This window comes from Triturus cristatus, chromosome 3_2 (genome assembly GCF_964204655.1).
Source record: "Triturus cristatus chromosome 3_2, aTriCri1.1, whole genome shotgun sequence".
Classification (NCBI taxonomy): Eukaryota; Metazoa; Chordata; class Amphibia; order Caudata; family Salamandridae; genus Triturus; species Triturus cristatus.
Window position 1 is genome coordinate 871,062,741 of NC_140584.1, and position 16,175 is coordinate 871,078,915.

The 16,175-nt window shown below is 46.3% G+C and overlaps 1 protein-coding gene across 1 annotated transcript in view; it reads left to right on the forward strand.

Annotated features, from left to right (window-relative positions):
- Window positions 1–15,870, forward strand: part of BLMH (bleomycin hydrolase) — a 512,280-nt gene extending 496,410 nt beyond the window's left edge. Inside the window, exon 12 of the mRNA XM_085649231.1 lies at window positions 14,158–15,870. Coding sequence (XP_085505357.1) covers window positions 14,158–14,309 — 152 coding nt within the window. The 3' untranslated portion in view covers window positions 14,310–15,870. The remainder of the gene's footprint in view (window positions 1–14,157) is intronic.
- Window positions 15,871–16,175: the final 305 nt, after the last annotated feature.

Genomic DNA, 16,175 nt, shown 5'->3' on the forward strand with positions numbered 1-16,175 from the left:
GGGTTGAACCTTCCCTTTTACTTAGACTGACTGCTAAATGTGGATTAGGTGCAAGTGTGAACTGTTGGTTCAGCCATCATTTAAAGTTGGTACTATCTGTTGTCTCTCGGCCGCTATTAATTCAGGGTAAGGAGGTTAATATGTATAAGAGGTTCTAGAGTATGTGGCATGAAGCTTGGCTGCTGGTACTAGCCTCAGAGTTACAGGACCTATTTCATCCTAATTGAGTTTGTGGTACAAACCTGGACTCAAGGTGTAAATGTAAATGTGGGTGTACTTTTAAAGCGCACTGTGACTCCATGGAGTATCCTGGTGCTGAAGACCGCTGGGGAACCCGTCCTGGTTTTCCCTGTGAGATGGTCCCTTTCTGGGTATCTCCAAGGTGAAACCAGGCATCCCCGGTGTCTGTGGGGGGCCGTTGTAGAGATGAGGCAAGCTTAATGCCCAGAGTTGCCGAGTGTGTTCCTGGTTAGAGTAGGTACCGAGGCAAGAATTATCGAGTCCGTTTTGACCCTGGTCCACAACCCTGCCGCGTCGGGAATTGAACCCTGGTCCCTGGCCGATTCTCTTCTTAGGGATCAGCCGCCTCTAACCAGTGAGCCACACCTCTCCGTGTGACTTGTGTTAGTGTTCTCTTATATAGACAATGGAATCTTGTCTAGCTGTTTGTCGATTTGGTGCTTTTGGGTGGTGCCAGATTGGGGGTTAGGAGCACTAGAACCTGAAGACATTGCAAGGTGTTGTATGCTTATAACAGTGCTAACCAAGGAGCATCAAACTCTACGCAGCTTGGTCACAACGATTTCAGAGTCCATGGCAAACCGTTCCAATTTTATGTATATTATGTTGGTGGTTCTGTAAAAAAAAGATTTTTGCCTTAATGGAGACAGGTGCTGCAATAGGAAAACTGAGGTGTGGTTGCGTTTGCGGGAATGGAAGACTCAGAAGGTGCACAAATGATTGGGAATTGAGGACTCTGACTAACCAGATCTTATAGGCTTCATGTAGAAAAATAAAAAGAGATCCTTCATCTGTGTGTAGTTTAATCGCTTAAGTACACTATCACTATTCACCCGGTGTTTGGGCCTCATCTTCCCTTTAACTATTATCATGGTGATGCTGCATCATGTTGTCCTCTTCTGCAGTTCTTCACTCAAAAGCAGATGATGCAACAATTGCACTTAATTCCATATGTAGTAATTGGACTTTGTTGCTGTGTTTCTTTTGCCACACTCAATAGCATGCATGGCTTGTAGTACCCCTTGAACTATGCATAAAAATATTCTTGGCAGAATGAGGACTTTTATGGGACGTTCTTCAAAGCCAACAGGTCATTTTAACAGCACAGTATATATTAGGGGATGCGCAAAATGGCAAGTGTTATGAAATTGCTTTACTAGAAAAATAAACAGACCGTCCACTGCATGGTAGGACATGGTTCGTTTCTGTTGGGATGGGTTTTCTTACCTGGTGCTCTCTCGTTGCTGTGTCTCGTGGGCTGACGTAGCGTTCTTGGAATTCTTCTGAATGCGGTCGGCATTCTCGGAGAGGCAGTTGCTGGAGGCAGCAGGCTGGGATCCCCCGTCTTGCGAAGGTCATGACTTACCTTGTTGGAGCTGAAACATTGCTTCCTCATTCATTCTCTACCTGAACATTTTGGTGACGATTTCCTGATTTCGTCCATCGCCAGTGGGAGAGAACTCGCGTCTTCCTCTTTCACCTTGTTTCCCGTCAGATACTTTGCCACTGACCTTCACCCCCAGATGATTGTAGCACTGGATGTCTTTTGCGACTATCAAAGGTACTGTCAAATTATTTATTTTCTATTTCTTGACAATGATCTTTTCGTTGCTCTCATGCACGTCTCATTCCCGCGAGCGTCGCCTAGCAACTTCGGCTGTTCACCCATCGTCAGTAATTTTGGCTGATTGAACGTTCAGTCGCACTGCTACCTAGCAACATCCTGCTCAGCACGTCAACATCCTGCTCAGCAACATCCTGCTCAGCACGTCAACGTCAGTTCCATTATGGTTTTGCTCATTTACGTGAGCCTCTTTTCAGCTCTACACCGCCCTTCTCTCCGTTGATACATTGTTGCAGACGGATATTTTCTGTGCCTCGTTTCGACACTGCTGCTTTGTTACATTCTTCGCAGATTCACGCGGTGATTTGCGCACCGCATTACTTGTACATTCTTCTGGCCCACATCGCTTATGCCTACATTGTTTCTTTTCTCTCTTCTTCATACCAGCAATTGGCAGATTGACACGGTGATCTGCACACCTCCGTATTTAATTTTTCCCTCTTTGTGTTGCTGGCCAACACGGTGACCCGCACACCATACTCTTGTTATTCATATTATTTCTTGGCAGATTTCAACGGTGATCTGCACACCTTTTACTTTGTTGTGGCTAATTTACATTTTGCTTCGGTGATTTGCACACCTTGTTCGTGTTGATCACATTTTATGCCTTCCTTCCTTAATTATCCTTTTTTTTTATCCTGTCTTTATTTTCCTCTGAATTTTACATTATGGCTGCTAGCCAAATGGTAGCACCTCCCCCTGCATTTTTGGTTGAAGGCGACACTCCATCTATTGAATAGGAGGAGTGGATAACTATCTTTGAAAATTATCTTGAAGCTATTGATGGCCTAAAATTTCAAGAGTCCAGGAAGAAAGCAATCCTGCTTAATTCTTTAGGCAAGGCTGGTCAACATGCTTTCTAATTCGTGCCTGAATTTTTGGGTGCTGATGGCAAACCCATTGATAATCCTTATATTGAAGCAAAACAGAGACTTTCCAAGTACTGTGTCAAACAAGTTACTATAGTCATGAAAGACAAACACTCACAGTGGAACCTTCACTTGACCAGCACCTAACCTTCTATTACTCTCCCTATCAGATCCCTATATATTAGGGAAAGACGTGTGCACACTCTGTGGCACCCACTGTAACAATGCCTATTCCCATGGGAATCAGAGTATATAACAAAGAACCAAAGGTGCACCACATAGACAATATGAGAATAAGAAAGTCCTTTGTAATTAACGGATTTCTTCAGAGGTCACTTTTTATGAACATTTTTAATTTTCATTTAAATAGAAATTCCAGAACACATAAACAATCCATTAATGTGATTTTATGAACAGTCCAGCCGACGCGTTTCGTCCTGAAACAGGACTTCTTCAGGGCATAGAGTCGTGACGTAGCGCATAAATGGCAGAGTTCTTGTGGGTTATTTCAATCCTTGTGAAGAGTATCTACGGATCCGGTGTATGATTCTATCAGCTATATGGGCGTCAAGAGCAAGTGATCGATTCCTCGTGGATATGTATAATTCCAAAGCCGCTTATATTGAATGGAGATGTAGTACTCACAGAGCTTAAAATTATTGAAAAAGGCGCCACGCCAAAGTGAGCAATATCGCTGCCAAAATCTGGAGGATAATAATCCCAGGGGTTCCACAATCAAAGTGGTCTCAGACGAACGTAATGTTTATATTGAACATCATTCCAAGGTTCGTATGATAACAGTTGCCGATAAGCAAAGTTCCAAGGAGTCAAACACCGGGTAGGAACAGCATCCAATATCAAGTTGAGTCATGCAACGCAAAAAGTTCTATACTTTACCCCAAAAAAAGAAAGAGTCTGTTGATCAAATGGTTACTCGTCTATGTGAACTTTCCGTCAAGTGTGATTTTTGGTGTCATGACCGATCAACTCATCAGAGATCAGTTAATCGTCAAGTGCAAGAATAAGAGGATGGTGGAGAAGTTTTGGACTGCCAAGAATCCTACCCTACTTGAAGCCATCGCTATTGCCAAGGTTGTGGAGGAGTCCGACAGATGTATGCAGGTGATGCATACTCGAGTTAAAAAAAGAGGACACTGTTAATGTAATTTCTAAAAAAAAAAGAAAAAAAAAGAGGTTTCTGTGGACAATGATTCTAAAAGTAAACAAACCACAACCAGCTCTTCCAAATTTAAGTCTAGATTACCTAGCGACAAGAGCAGATTCTCTGGTTGCTATAGATGTTGCAGCATGAGTCATGCTGCGGACTTTGTTGGGTATTTTGTCAGAGATAAAACGTGTAAAAATGTGGGAAGAAAGGTCATCTAAGCAAAGTGTGTAAAAATCCTTTAATAGGGTCGCTTTTATCGATGAGGAATGTATCATTCCTTTCTGTAGCATTATTGGTTGACCCTGGCTCTATGTTCACCATTATTCCTCTTCACCTTTTTAATGAATGTTGGCCCAATACTCCTCTTACCAATACTGATGTTTGTCCCAAAGGGTGCAGTGGTGAAATCATTTTTATTAGGGGTGTCATGGAAACAAAATTTGAATTCAAGGGTAGAGCTTCTTTTGGGAGGGTGTATATTTCTAATGATGGGCCGGCAATCCTTGGTTGTGCACAACAACATGATTTACATATCGTATTAGATCCAAGGTCACTTGAACAAGTTTTGGTTCTGGATGATTTTCCTACCATTGATTCTGTGTTGTCCAAATACAACAAAGTTTTTTGTGTGGATTTGGGAAGATTCGTGGGTTATGTTCACGAAATTAAACTCAAGGATGATGCCCATCCTGTGAAACATGCCTTAAGGAAGATTCCCATCTCCATTTGTAAAGAAGTCAAATTAAATGCTAGATGACATGCAAAAGCAAGATGTCATGGAGCCTGTGGAGGTATCCAAATGGGTCTCTACAGTCGTTAGTAAGAAAAAGGATGGCAAACTCCGCTTCTGTGTGGACCTTAGGTCCCTTAATCAGAACATCATTGTTGACAATTTTCCTCTACCCAACATTACTGAAATGGTCCTCTTGATGGACAAGACAATTGTTTTTTCTAAACTTGATCTTAGGTCAGCCTACCATCAAGTAGCCTTACACCCTGATTCTCGCAAATTAACAGCATTTCTAACTATGGAAGGTGCTTTTCAATTCAAAAGGCTCCCTTTCGGTCTTGCCTCTGCGGTTAGTGTTTTTCAACGCATGATGCACACACTTAAGAATGTAAAGAATACACACTACTTCCAGGACGACATTCTTATTACTGGTAAGGATGAAGCCGAACACAACCTTACGTTGGCCAAGGTTTTACAGATTCTATGCAAAGCTGGTTTGACATTAAGAAAAGATAAGTATAAATTCATGATGAGGGAGGTGGACTATCTTGGCTACACCATTTCAGAAAGTGGTGTCCAACCTAAAGAAGACTTACTCAAAGCCATCAGATTGGCAGCTGCTCCCCCCCACTAAGGAACAGCTTAAGTCTTTCATGGGGTTAATTGAATATTATTCGAAATTTGTTTGCAATTTTGCTCATAAGACTGAAGCTCTACGTATGTTATTGAGGAAAGGTGCCCCTTTTCTTGGGGTACTCCACAAATCAATGCATTTCAAAACATTAAAGATGAAATTATCAGTGCCGGTATTCTTACCCCCCTTTGAGCCCGACAAAGATACCTTCATCACTGTTGATACCAGCGCCCATGGTATTGGTGCTGTCCTTTCTCAAAAGAAATCTGGCATCGAAAAATCTGTAGCGTTTGCTTCATGCACCCCCAGTATCTCTGAACACAATTATGCAGTCATTGAACGTGAAGCTTTAGCTGCAGCATGGGGTGTTCAACATTTTCACAACTATGTGTGGTGCACACGATTCACCCTTAGGACATATCACAAACCCCTCATTAGAATGTTGTCTCCAGGTGGTGCCAGTAATGGGTCCCCCCGTTTGATGAGGTTTGCAGCAAGATTATAAGAGTTATTGTATGATCTTGAATATATCTCTGGTTGGAAGAATGAATGTCTAAGCAGACTGTTTATCGAGGTTACCACTCAAAGTGGAGGAATCTGGAGAGTTTGAAGAGGATGTAGTGTGTGTGGTAGCTAGCGTTCAAGATGCATGTACTGAGAAGTTTAAGTCTATCTAAAAGGATGAATGGCATCAACCTGCTATAGAGGATCCTGATTTTGGTGAACCTATTGATTCTATTCGCGCTGGGTGGAGGCGTGAAGGTGATGTTAAGCCTTCCTTACGCAATTACATCAAATTACAAGATGAACTTAGCATTGGTGTCTCTGATGACTTGATCTTGAGGGGTGAGAGATTTATCCCTCCCATGGCACTCAGGAAGAAACTTTTTCTGTTGGTGCACGAAGGCCAGCTAGGGCAAACCATCACTATTAAACGCCTTAAGAACAATATTTGGTGGCCTGGTCTTGATGAAGAGTGTCCACTATGTAAAGACAGCGATATAAGGTTGAAATTTAATTCTTAAAGCTTGGGCTCCTTCTCTTCTGGTCATAGTGATTCGCCAAGGAAGAAGGTGTGTTTGGACTTCATTGGTCCCATCGATTTTCTTTGCTGTGATAAACGCTTTGCCATGATGTTGGTTGATGTCTCTTCTAGATGGCTCATTGTGGAATTGTTAAGAAATATCACCACTAGTACTGTCATCAAACATTTGAGGTCCTTATTCATGAAGGAAGGTTTTCCTCACATTTTAGTTACTGACAATGGTACGCAGCTCACTTCTCATGCCATGCGCAGTTTCCTCTTAGACAATGGCATCAGGCATATGTCTACTTCTCTCTACAACCCACAGGGTAACGGCATGGTTGAGCGCATGAATAGGGTTGTCAAGGGTACAATCCAGTTGGCTGTTCAAGGTGCACGTGTGTCAAGAATTCCTGTCATACAGGGAAACACGCCCTTATGTAAACAGGAGAGCTGTTACATAACTCAAGGGAAACACGCCCTTATGTAAACAGGAGAGCTGTTACATAACTCAAGGGAAACACGCCCTTATGTAAACAGGAGAGCTGTTACATAACTCAAGGAAAACACGCCCTATAAAGGGAGGAACCGGGAGGTACAAGGCTGTCGGATATTGTGTTTACACCGACGTACCTGCTTCGTGAAGAGCAGTGTTCCGGAGTGGTGCTCCAGTAAGGCAAGAACGGAGGTAGGTCGAGTCGTTACTCCCTGGGCCGTGTCTTGCCCCATCGTCACCTGTGAAGGACCCGGAAGCTCTACCGGTCAACCATTGAGCTTCGCTTTTTGACTCGGCTGAGTCCAAGCGCAGTGGCGCTTTTGCTGGTTGGAGTCGTAACTCCCAGCCCGACCAGAGACACAGGGACTGCCAGCTGTAACGCACACCAGGAGGTGTTTGCCGCGTTACAGACTCGGAAGTCCACAGGATCGATCGAGCGGCTGCTCTCGGTTCAGTCTTCTTGCTTGTGATTGGGGTATCGGTGACGCATCACCAGGAGGTGACTCCGCGTCCCGGTGCAGTCTGAGGAAGAGGTTGAGCGGCTGCTCCCTTCAGGTAGAGACCCCGGCTGGGTGTTTCCCTGACTCCTCGATTCTCCCCAACACTCTTCGTGCCCCTCACAGCCTACCGATTGGCATTGTCGGCCATTTCATTTCTGCCCTCTGTTGGCATACGCCGGGATCGGCGTATATGCAGAGGACGGTTAGGACCATCCGTGCTGTGGGCTGGTAACGTACTTAGCCTGGAGGATTCCAGTGACTATAACTTTTGTTTGTTCTTTGTATTTTATTTGCCTTCATTAAAAGAACTAACCCTTCACAAGTGGTTGCGTCCTCATTGTCGTGTCTGTTAAACGATCCTGAGACGTTCAGGGCGTTACAAAATATCCGACCTTAATAACACTAACTGTCTCCCGGTCGATAACAGACATGGCAACACTTGATGATGTGCTGGCTGCTTTATTGGCCATGCAAGTTGAAGTGGCTGTCTCTAGGCAAGAAACAGCCGATGTAAAAGCCAGACTGGATGCTATCCAATTGGACCCGCTCACGCCCAGCACCTCCCTCACGAACCAGACCCCTGCGGTAGTAGTGGAAATGCCGGTAGCCATCCCCTTGGCAACACCAGAGAGGTACAGTGGGGATCCTAACACAGTGCAGGTATTCCTCACACAAGTGGCGCTACATTTATCGTGCAAACCAAAGGCGTTCCCCACGAGTCAGGCTCGTGTGGCTTTCCTTATATCCTATTTGGCTGGAAACGCGGCACAATGGGCCGTACCTCTGGTGAGCAGGGACGACCCCCTCTTATGTGATTGGGGTGCTTTTCGCGAGGAATTCCTGAAGGTATTCGACAGAAGGGCTGACTCGTACATGGCGGACCGTGAAATGCTTGAGTTGAGACAGGGATCCAACGACCTGGTGCAGTATCTCAACGCGTTCCGAAGGCTGGTTGCGGAAACCAAGTGGCCTGTTGCTAAACAGACGGCGCTCTTCCATCAAGGGCTGTGCGATGAGCTCAAGGACGCCATGGCTCATATTGACCCTCAACCCAAGACATGTGAGGGCCTTATCAACCTGGTATTACGGCTGGAACATAGGCTAAGTGAAAGAAAGGGGGATCATGGGAGAAAAGGAAAATCCCTTCCATCCTATGTGACGGTGGGAAGTCCTGAAACTTCCACCGCATCCAAGGGAGAACCCATGGACATCAGCGCAATACGAGCGAGCCTCACAGCCACGGAGAAAGAGTCACGCCGTAAACAAGGATTGTGCCTATATTGTGGCAAAAAAGGCCACTACGTACGTGAATGCCCTGCCAAACCGAAGACGTCACGTTATCGGGCCAACCGGTCGGTAACAGCCGTGGTGGACATACCGGCGGAAAACTAGAGGACTCCAAGACCAGAGAAGGGGCATCTCGGAGTCACTCATCCATCCCTTCTCTTTCCAACTCGGTCACTAAGGGACAACGACACCTGTTTATCACGGTGCACGTGGGAGTGCATGACCAGTGGATACCCGTTGTGGCCATGGTGGATTCAGGGGCCACTGGCATGTTTATGGACCACAACGAGGCATGCAGGCTAGGGCTAGTGCTTCTTCCCAAAGCAGTACCCGAAGACGTCTATGCGGTAGACGGAAGGCGATTGGTGACGGGGCCCATCGGACAGCACACGGGGGTCCTTCCGATGAGATATGGGAGGAACCATTTGGAACAAATCGATTTTAACATCATCCGAGCGCCCCAATATGGCGTCATATTGGGATTGCCGTGGCTACAGAAACACAACCCCTTTGTGGATTGGCCAACACATCGCATCGAAATGACGTCACCGTATTGCATCCTGCATTGTGGAATAAGAACGGAATCCCTTGACGCAGATGAGAGCGGGAGTCAGACGGTGGCTACAGCGGCAGAAAAAGATGTGGCTCTCCCCCAGGCTTATCACAGTTTTGAGGATGTATTTGATGAGGTGAAGGCGGAAGTGCTACCACCACATAGACAGTTTGACTGCCAGATCGACCTGGTGCCAGGGGCCAGCGTTCCCAGCGGCAGGCTGTATGCCCTGGCGGAGCCTGAAAACGTGCATCTCCGGGGGTACCTGGATAAACTCCTCAAGCTAGGATTCATCCGCCCGTCCAAGTCTCCGGCCGCCTCGCCACTCTTCTTCATCCCGAAGGCTAATGGGGAGCTGAGAGCCTGTGTGGACTTTAGGGCATTGAATGCGATAACCATAAAAAACCGGTACCCCTTGCCTCTCATCAGTGTACTTCTGGAACAGGTCAAGAAAGCTCGTATCTACACCAAGTTGGATTTGAAAGGGGCATACCATCTGGTGCGCATGAGGGACGGAGACGAGTGGAAGACCGCCTTTAAGACCAGGTTCGGCCTTTTTGAGTACCTCGTCATGCCGTTCGGTCTGTGCAACGCCCCGGCAGCCTTTCAGTACTTTTTGAATGAGGTATTCAGAGAGGAGTTGGATATCTACGTGGTCGTATATATCGACGACATCCTCATCTATTCGTCCAGTGTGGAGGAGCACGTACACCACGTCAAAGCTGTGCTCCAAAAGCTGAGGGAAAACATGCTGTTTTGTAAACTCAGCAAGTGTGACTTCCACGTCACATCCGTGGAATTCCTCGGAGTGATGCTGAGTCCAGAGGGACAGGAGATGGCAGAACGAAAGATCAAGGCGGTGAAAGAATGGCCGGTGCCCCAAAGCGTGAAGGACGTCCAAAGTTTCATTGGCTTCGCCAACTTTTACAGGCGGTTTATAGATGGATTTTCAGGAGTGGTGGCCCCAATCACACAGCTACTGAGGAAGTCCAAGGAGTTTGTCTGGTCCCCTGAAGCGAACAAAGCCTTTGAGGCCCTGAAAAGCGCCTTTGGTAAGGCGCCGGTGTTGGCTCACCCCGATCCGGATCTCCCCTACGTGGTGGAAGCGGACGCGTCGGATGTGGCGCTGGGGGCTATCTTGTCCCAACGCAACCACGACACAGGGGTGCTTCATCCCGTTGCGTACATGTCCCGCAAACTCAACGACGCCGAACGCAACTACCATATTGCGGAGAAGGAGCTTCTCGCAATCAAGGACGCCTTCACCGAATGGAGGCATTGGTTGATGGGGGCAAGACATGTGGTATCGGTGTACACGGACCATCGGAACCTACAGTTCATGACGGCCACTAGACACCTTTCTCCCAGGCAGCTGCGGTGGATGATCTTCTTTGCGGGGTTCAACTTCCGCATCACATATCGGCCGGGGACGGAAAACCGGAAGGCGGACGCCCTGTCCCGTCAATCTGCAGTTAAGGAACCATTGCCTGCAACCGAGCGTTCCATCATTTCCCCGAGGATGGTATTGGGGGTTATCCAACCGGATACTTTCCTGAGGGGAATAAAGAGAGGGATCAGGTCATTCGCATGGCGGAGGTGGCTCCTCAGTCACAGAGAATGGCAGCTGAAGGACGGGATACCCCTGAAGGGCAGGTGCCTATTGATACCCACGCCTAGGCTAAGGAAACAAGCATTCATCTGGTGCCATGACTCTCCATGCGCAGGTCATTTGGGCTTTGAAAAAACGGTGGCTAGCATGGGACGGCATTTCTGGTGGCCAACCATGAGAGTGGATGTCAGGAGGTGGGGACAGGAGTGTCCTACGTGTGCTACCATGAAGGCCGACCATGGCCGAACCCAAGGGCTCTTACATCCACTTCCGACCCCGGATAGACCATGGGATAGCATATCACTGGACTTCGTGGTGGGCCTACCGGTAGACCAGGGGATGACGGCAATACTGGTGGTGGTGGATTACTTGACGAAAATGGGGCACTTCATCCCCTGCAAGAGAGTCCCTACGGCCGGGGAATTGGCGTCACTACTCCTAAAGAATGTGGTACGACTGCATGGATTACCTGGGGTGATCGTGTCGGACCGGGGGTCGCAGTTTACTGCGCAATTCTGGAAGACTTGGTGCACTGCGCTGCATGTTAAGACCGCCCTGTCCACCAGCTACCACCCTCAAACGGACGGCCAAACCGAGCGCCTGAACCAAACGCTCAAACAGTATCTGCGATGTTTTGTGGACCAGGGCAGGGAAGAATGGGTCGACTTGCTATGGGTTGCAGAGATAGCCTATAACAACGCCACTCACAGCTCCACACAGTCATCTCCGTTCTATAGCAACTATGGCCAACATCCCAGGTTCTTGCCATTTCTACATCCGTTCAGAGAGGACAGGATTCCCGCCACAGCGGACAGGGTGGCACACATAAAAGACACGTTGATGCGCTCAAGGGCTGTCCTAATAGAGGCCAAGAGAAGATACAAGGCTGCGGCAGATAGGAAGAGAAGGCCCGGGCCACTGTACCGCACTGGAGACTACGTCTGGATATCCACAAGAAACATGAGGTTTCGAAAGAACAGTGTGTTCCATCCCAAGTACATGGGCCCCTATCGAATTACCAAGTGTATGGGCCCCGTGAACGTGAAGGTGTGCTTGCCCCAGTCATTGCGGATACACCCTGTCTTTCATGTATCATTGCTCAAACCAGCACCCTCCAAGCCGTCTGGGACACCTAGGCCGGTATGCGTGGAGTCGGAGGTGGAGTATGAAGTGTCGGGCATACGGGCGTCCAAATGGCGCAGGGGGAAGCTGTGGTACCTGGTTGCGTGGAAAGGCTATGGCCCGGAGGAGCATTCATGGGAACCGGCTGAAGGGGTTCATGCTCCGCGCTTGGTCTCCTTGTTCCATCGGCGTTTTCCTGCCAGCGCTGGACCCGTGGGGAGCCGCTGAGAGGGAGGATGTACTGTCAAGAATTCCTGTCATACAGGGAAACACGCCCTTATGTAAACAGGAGAGCTGTTACATAACTCAAGGGAAACACGCCCTTATGTAAACAGGAGAGCTGTTACATAACTCAAGGGAAACACGCCCTTATGTAAACAGGAGAGCTGTTACATAACTCAAGGAAAACACGCCCTATAAAGGGAGGAACCGGGAGGTACAAGGCTGTCGGATATTGTGTTTACACCGACGTACCTGCTTCGTGAAGAGCAGTGTTCCGGAGTGGTGCTCCAGTAAGGCAAGAACGGAGGTAGGTCGAGTCGTTACTCCCTGGGCCGTGTCTTGCCCCATCGTCACCTGTGAAGGACCCGGAAGCTCTACCGGTCAACCATTGAGCTTCGCTTTTTGACTCGGCTGAGTCCAAGCGCAGTGGCGCTTTTGCTGGTTGGAGTCGTAACTCCCAGCCCGACCAGAGACACAGGGACTGCCAGCTGTAACGCACACCAGGAGGTGTTTGCCGCGTTACAGACTCGGAAGTCCACAGGATCGATCGAGCGGCTGCTCTCGGTTCAGTCTTCTTGCTTGTGATTGGGGTATCGGTGACGCATCACCAGGAGGTGACTCCGCGTCCCGGTGCAGTCTGAGGAAGAGGTTGAGCGGCTGCTCCCTTCAGGTAGAGACCCCGGCTGGGTGTTTCCCTGACTCCTCGATTCTCCCCAACACTCTTCGTGCCCCTCACAGCCTACCGATTGGCATTGTCGGCCATTTCATTTCTGCCCTCTGTTGGCATACGCCGGGATCGGCGTATATGCAGAGGACGGTTAGGACCATCCGTGCTGTGGGCTGGTAACGTACTTAGCCTGGAGGATTCCAGTGACTATAACTTTTGTTTGTTCTTTGTATTTTATTTGCCTTCATTAAAAGAACTAACCCTTCACAAGTGGTTGCGTCCTCATTGTCGTGTCTGTTAAACGATCCTGAGACGTTCAGGGCGTTACAACGTGATGTTCAGAGGTGTGTTGAAGACATGGTATGGTCTTACAATACTACCCTACATGGTGTCACCAATGTTGTTCCTTTTACTAAAATGAGGGGAAAGATACCAAAGACAAAACTTACTCCACAGTGGATGTGTGAGAAGGTGTGTGATTCCACATTTGCTAGGCTACCTGAAAAGAGTACGAAGATAGAAATTGGTGATCTCATCAAAGTCAAATTAGGGAGAAGAGAGCATGGTTTGAACACATTTTCTGATCCCTTTAAAGTGAAAGAAGTGCATAGGTGGCATGTGGTATTGGAGAATGGGCAAAAGTGGAATTTCAGGAGAGTTGCTTTGTATATGAAAATTGATAAGTCCATATATCGAGGTTTTGATAAAAATTTAACGACGTTGCTCATAACAAACCATACTGTGTTGTTAAACATTCATGTGAGTGTCGTGTGCCAGAAAGATTCAGGGATTTCATAATTTATTCATTCTGTTTCTTTGTGCCACTCATTTTCCAGTTTGTATTTTTACCCTGTTTGCTATTGCAATGTTTTGTAGCAGTTTTTCTTGTACCACTGTGATGTTACTTACGTTGTAAGTTCTAACTATTTTGTATTTGCACATGGTTTTGTGCTTTGTTAATTTCATGCTTTGATGTTTCTTTGTTCTGTTGTAAGAAAAGGAGATGTGTTATGATGGGTTTTCTTACCTGGTGCTGTCTCGTTGCTGTGTCTCATGGGCTGTCGTAGCGTTCTTGGAATCCTTTTGAATTCTGAGTGCGGTCGGCATTCTCGGAGAGGCGGTTGCTGGAGGCAGCAGGCTGGAATCCCCGTCTTGCGAAGGTCACAAATAAACTTACCTTGTTGGAGCTGACACATCGCTTCCTCATTCATTCTCTACTTGAGCAGCTTCCTTAATTTGTATCAGTCACTTTACAAATATGTGTTGAGACACCTTATTGATGTTTAGCACAGTATCTTTCTAGACTTTCATGAAACACCTTGGTAATTTTTCATGAGTTGACCTAATAATAATGTTTCTCTAGTAGTTTGACGTCATTCCATTCATGGACAATGCTTTCTCTTTGTTCTCAGGTTACCTCATCATGACTGATGACTGGTTCTCAGAGTACGTATACGAAGTGGTGGTTGACAAGAAATATTTGTCGGAGGAGATTCTTGAGGTGCTCAAGCAAGAACCCATTATTTTGCCTGCCTGGGACCCCATGGGGGCTTTGGCCAAATGAAATTCCTCAATTGCTCCATTTCACGTCCCACCCACCACCGCCCCTGTGGCTCTCATTCAGCAGCATCGAAGCCCAGTACCAGGAAGCCAAGGGGGCAGAAGAGATTCACAATCTATGCGGGAAGCCATATTAACGGACACAACAGAGTCTTGCTCTTGAGCAGGCACTGGCCTTAAGACCTAGAACAGTGATGGGTGGTGTGGGGAGGTGAATATGGGACTTATAGTGCTGTCAGCCCAACGGTTCATCTGATGCCGCACAGATTTACTCTCGCTTAAAGGCACATACACCTGCATATTTTATTTTGCTCTTTATACATCCAAAACGTCTTTTAACATCTATCAAGCCTTTTTTTGTAAGGAGGGAGAGGGTGCAAGAGACAGTATATTTTATTTATAACATGTTGCCCTTGGTTTCGATGTGATTAATTTGCTAACTGATAGCAGTGGAGCTATTTCGGCTCTCCCAGCTCTGCATAATACTGAACAGATCACTTTCTCTTTCAGTGCCTTAGTATTGAAGGCCATAGGATTATTACCATTTAGAGTATAGGAGTAGGCGTTGAGTTTGCAAATCAGTCTTTAAAGTGCTCTCTATATAGTGCTGTGAACACCATGAAAATGTAACTTTTCAACCGATTAGCATTTTTTGGGAGGTGGAGCTAAAACTGACCATCCCTTAAAAAATGTTTTGCTTGGATGAAGTTACATGTCCTTTTTATAGTCACATTCTTTGAAAATTCTGCTCCTTAAATATTTGCTTACGAGCCAAATTGTGTGACCCAATTTTAGACCTATTCCGGGAAGTCTGAGCAAGCTGCGACATAGAAGACACTGCCTATTCTGACTACTTTGTGTTGCTAATGCTTTATGCGAGCTGGCGTGCTCTTCAGTGAAAGTAACCAATCCTGCAAACCAGTAACCAAACCCAGTAAACCTTCTCGAAGATGCAGGTTTTTTAAATGAAACATGTTAATTGTACCGTTATTCTGTTAATTTTTAAAGATCGCGGACCGCTTGCCTCCTACCCCTTGCCTTTCTTAAAAAAAAAGAAATTGAGCAGGAATTAATATGCATTGGAAAACCCCAATGAACAGCATACAGACTGTTGCTGTGAATGTGGGATGTTTAACATGTTGGTCTTTTGTCAATTTTATGACCTGCAGGCAGAATTTTATACAGAGGGTTCTGTGTCTGTTTTATTGCGCTTCATAAACGGGTTTTTTAAATTTATCCCAGTGACTATAATGGCTTATGGAAGAAAAGCTTGACCCAAATACCTCAGATTTTATTTGAATCTTTCTTACTGTTTCTTTGCCTCAGAAGCACCCCAATTTTTACACCGAACCGAATAAGATATCTCATCGGCATCTTTCTTCCATATGAGGACATGAGAACTGTTGCATCTGAAGAAATGGTATGCTGTGGTTATTACAGCACACAAGTGCATTTTTAGGCTTTTGCCAAGCTGTTTCCAAAGCAGTAATGCATTTTCTGCTGGTGATGAGTTTCCAATGACAATATGGTGCTACAATGATTTTAATAAAACACTTTCATACACACCATGTTTGGGATAGTTGTATTTTTTGGCCCCTCTTCCCTTCACCCTCTTACTCCAGTTTATTATATAAACCTGATCGATCTCGGCATTCAATTACCTGTTACTTTACCGAAAATGTTTATTTTTGACAGCAGTTTAATATGAAGAAGAGTGGCTACCCCCTGCAAAGGCGTATCACTCGCTTTCCTGAAGCTGTTTTAAATGTTTATTGCATTGATGTTTTATTGTGAGTTGGCAGCAAGTATGTCTGGTAATCTTTCCCATTTTATATATATATATATATATATATATATATATATATATATA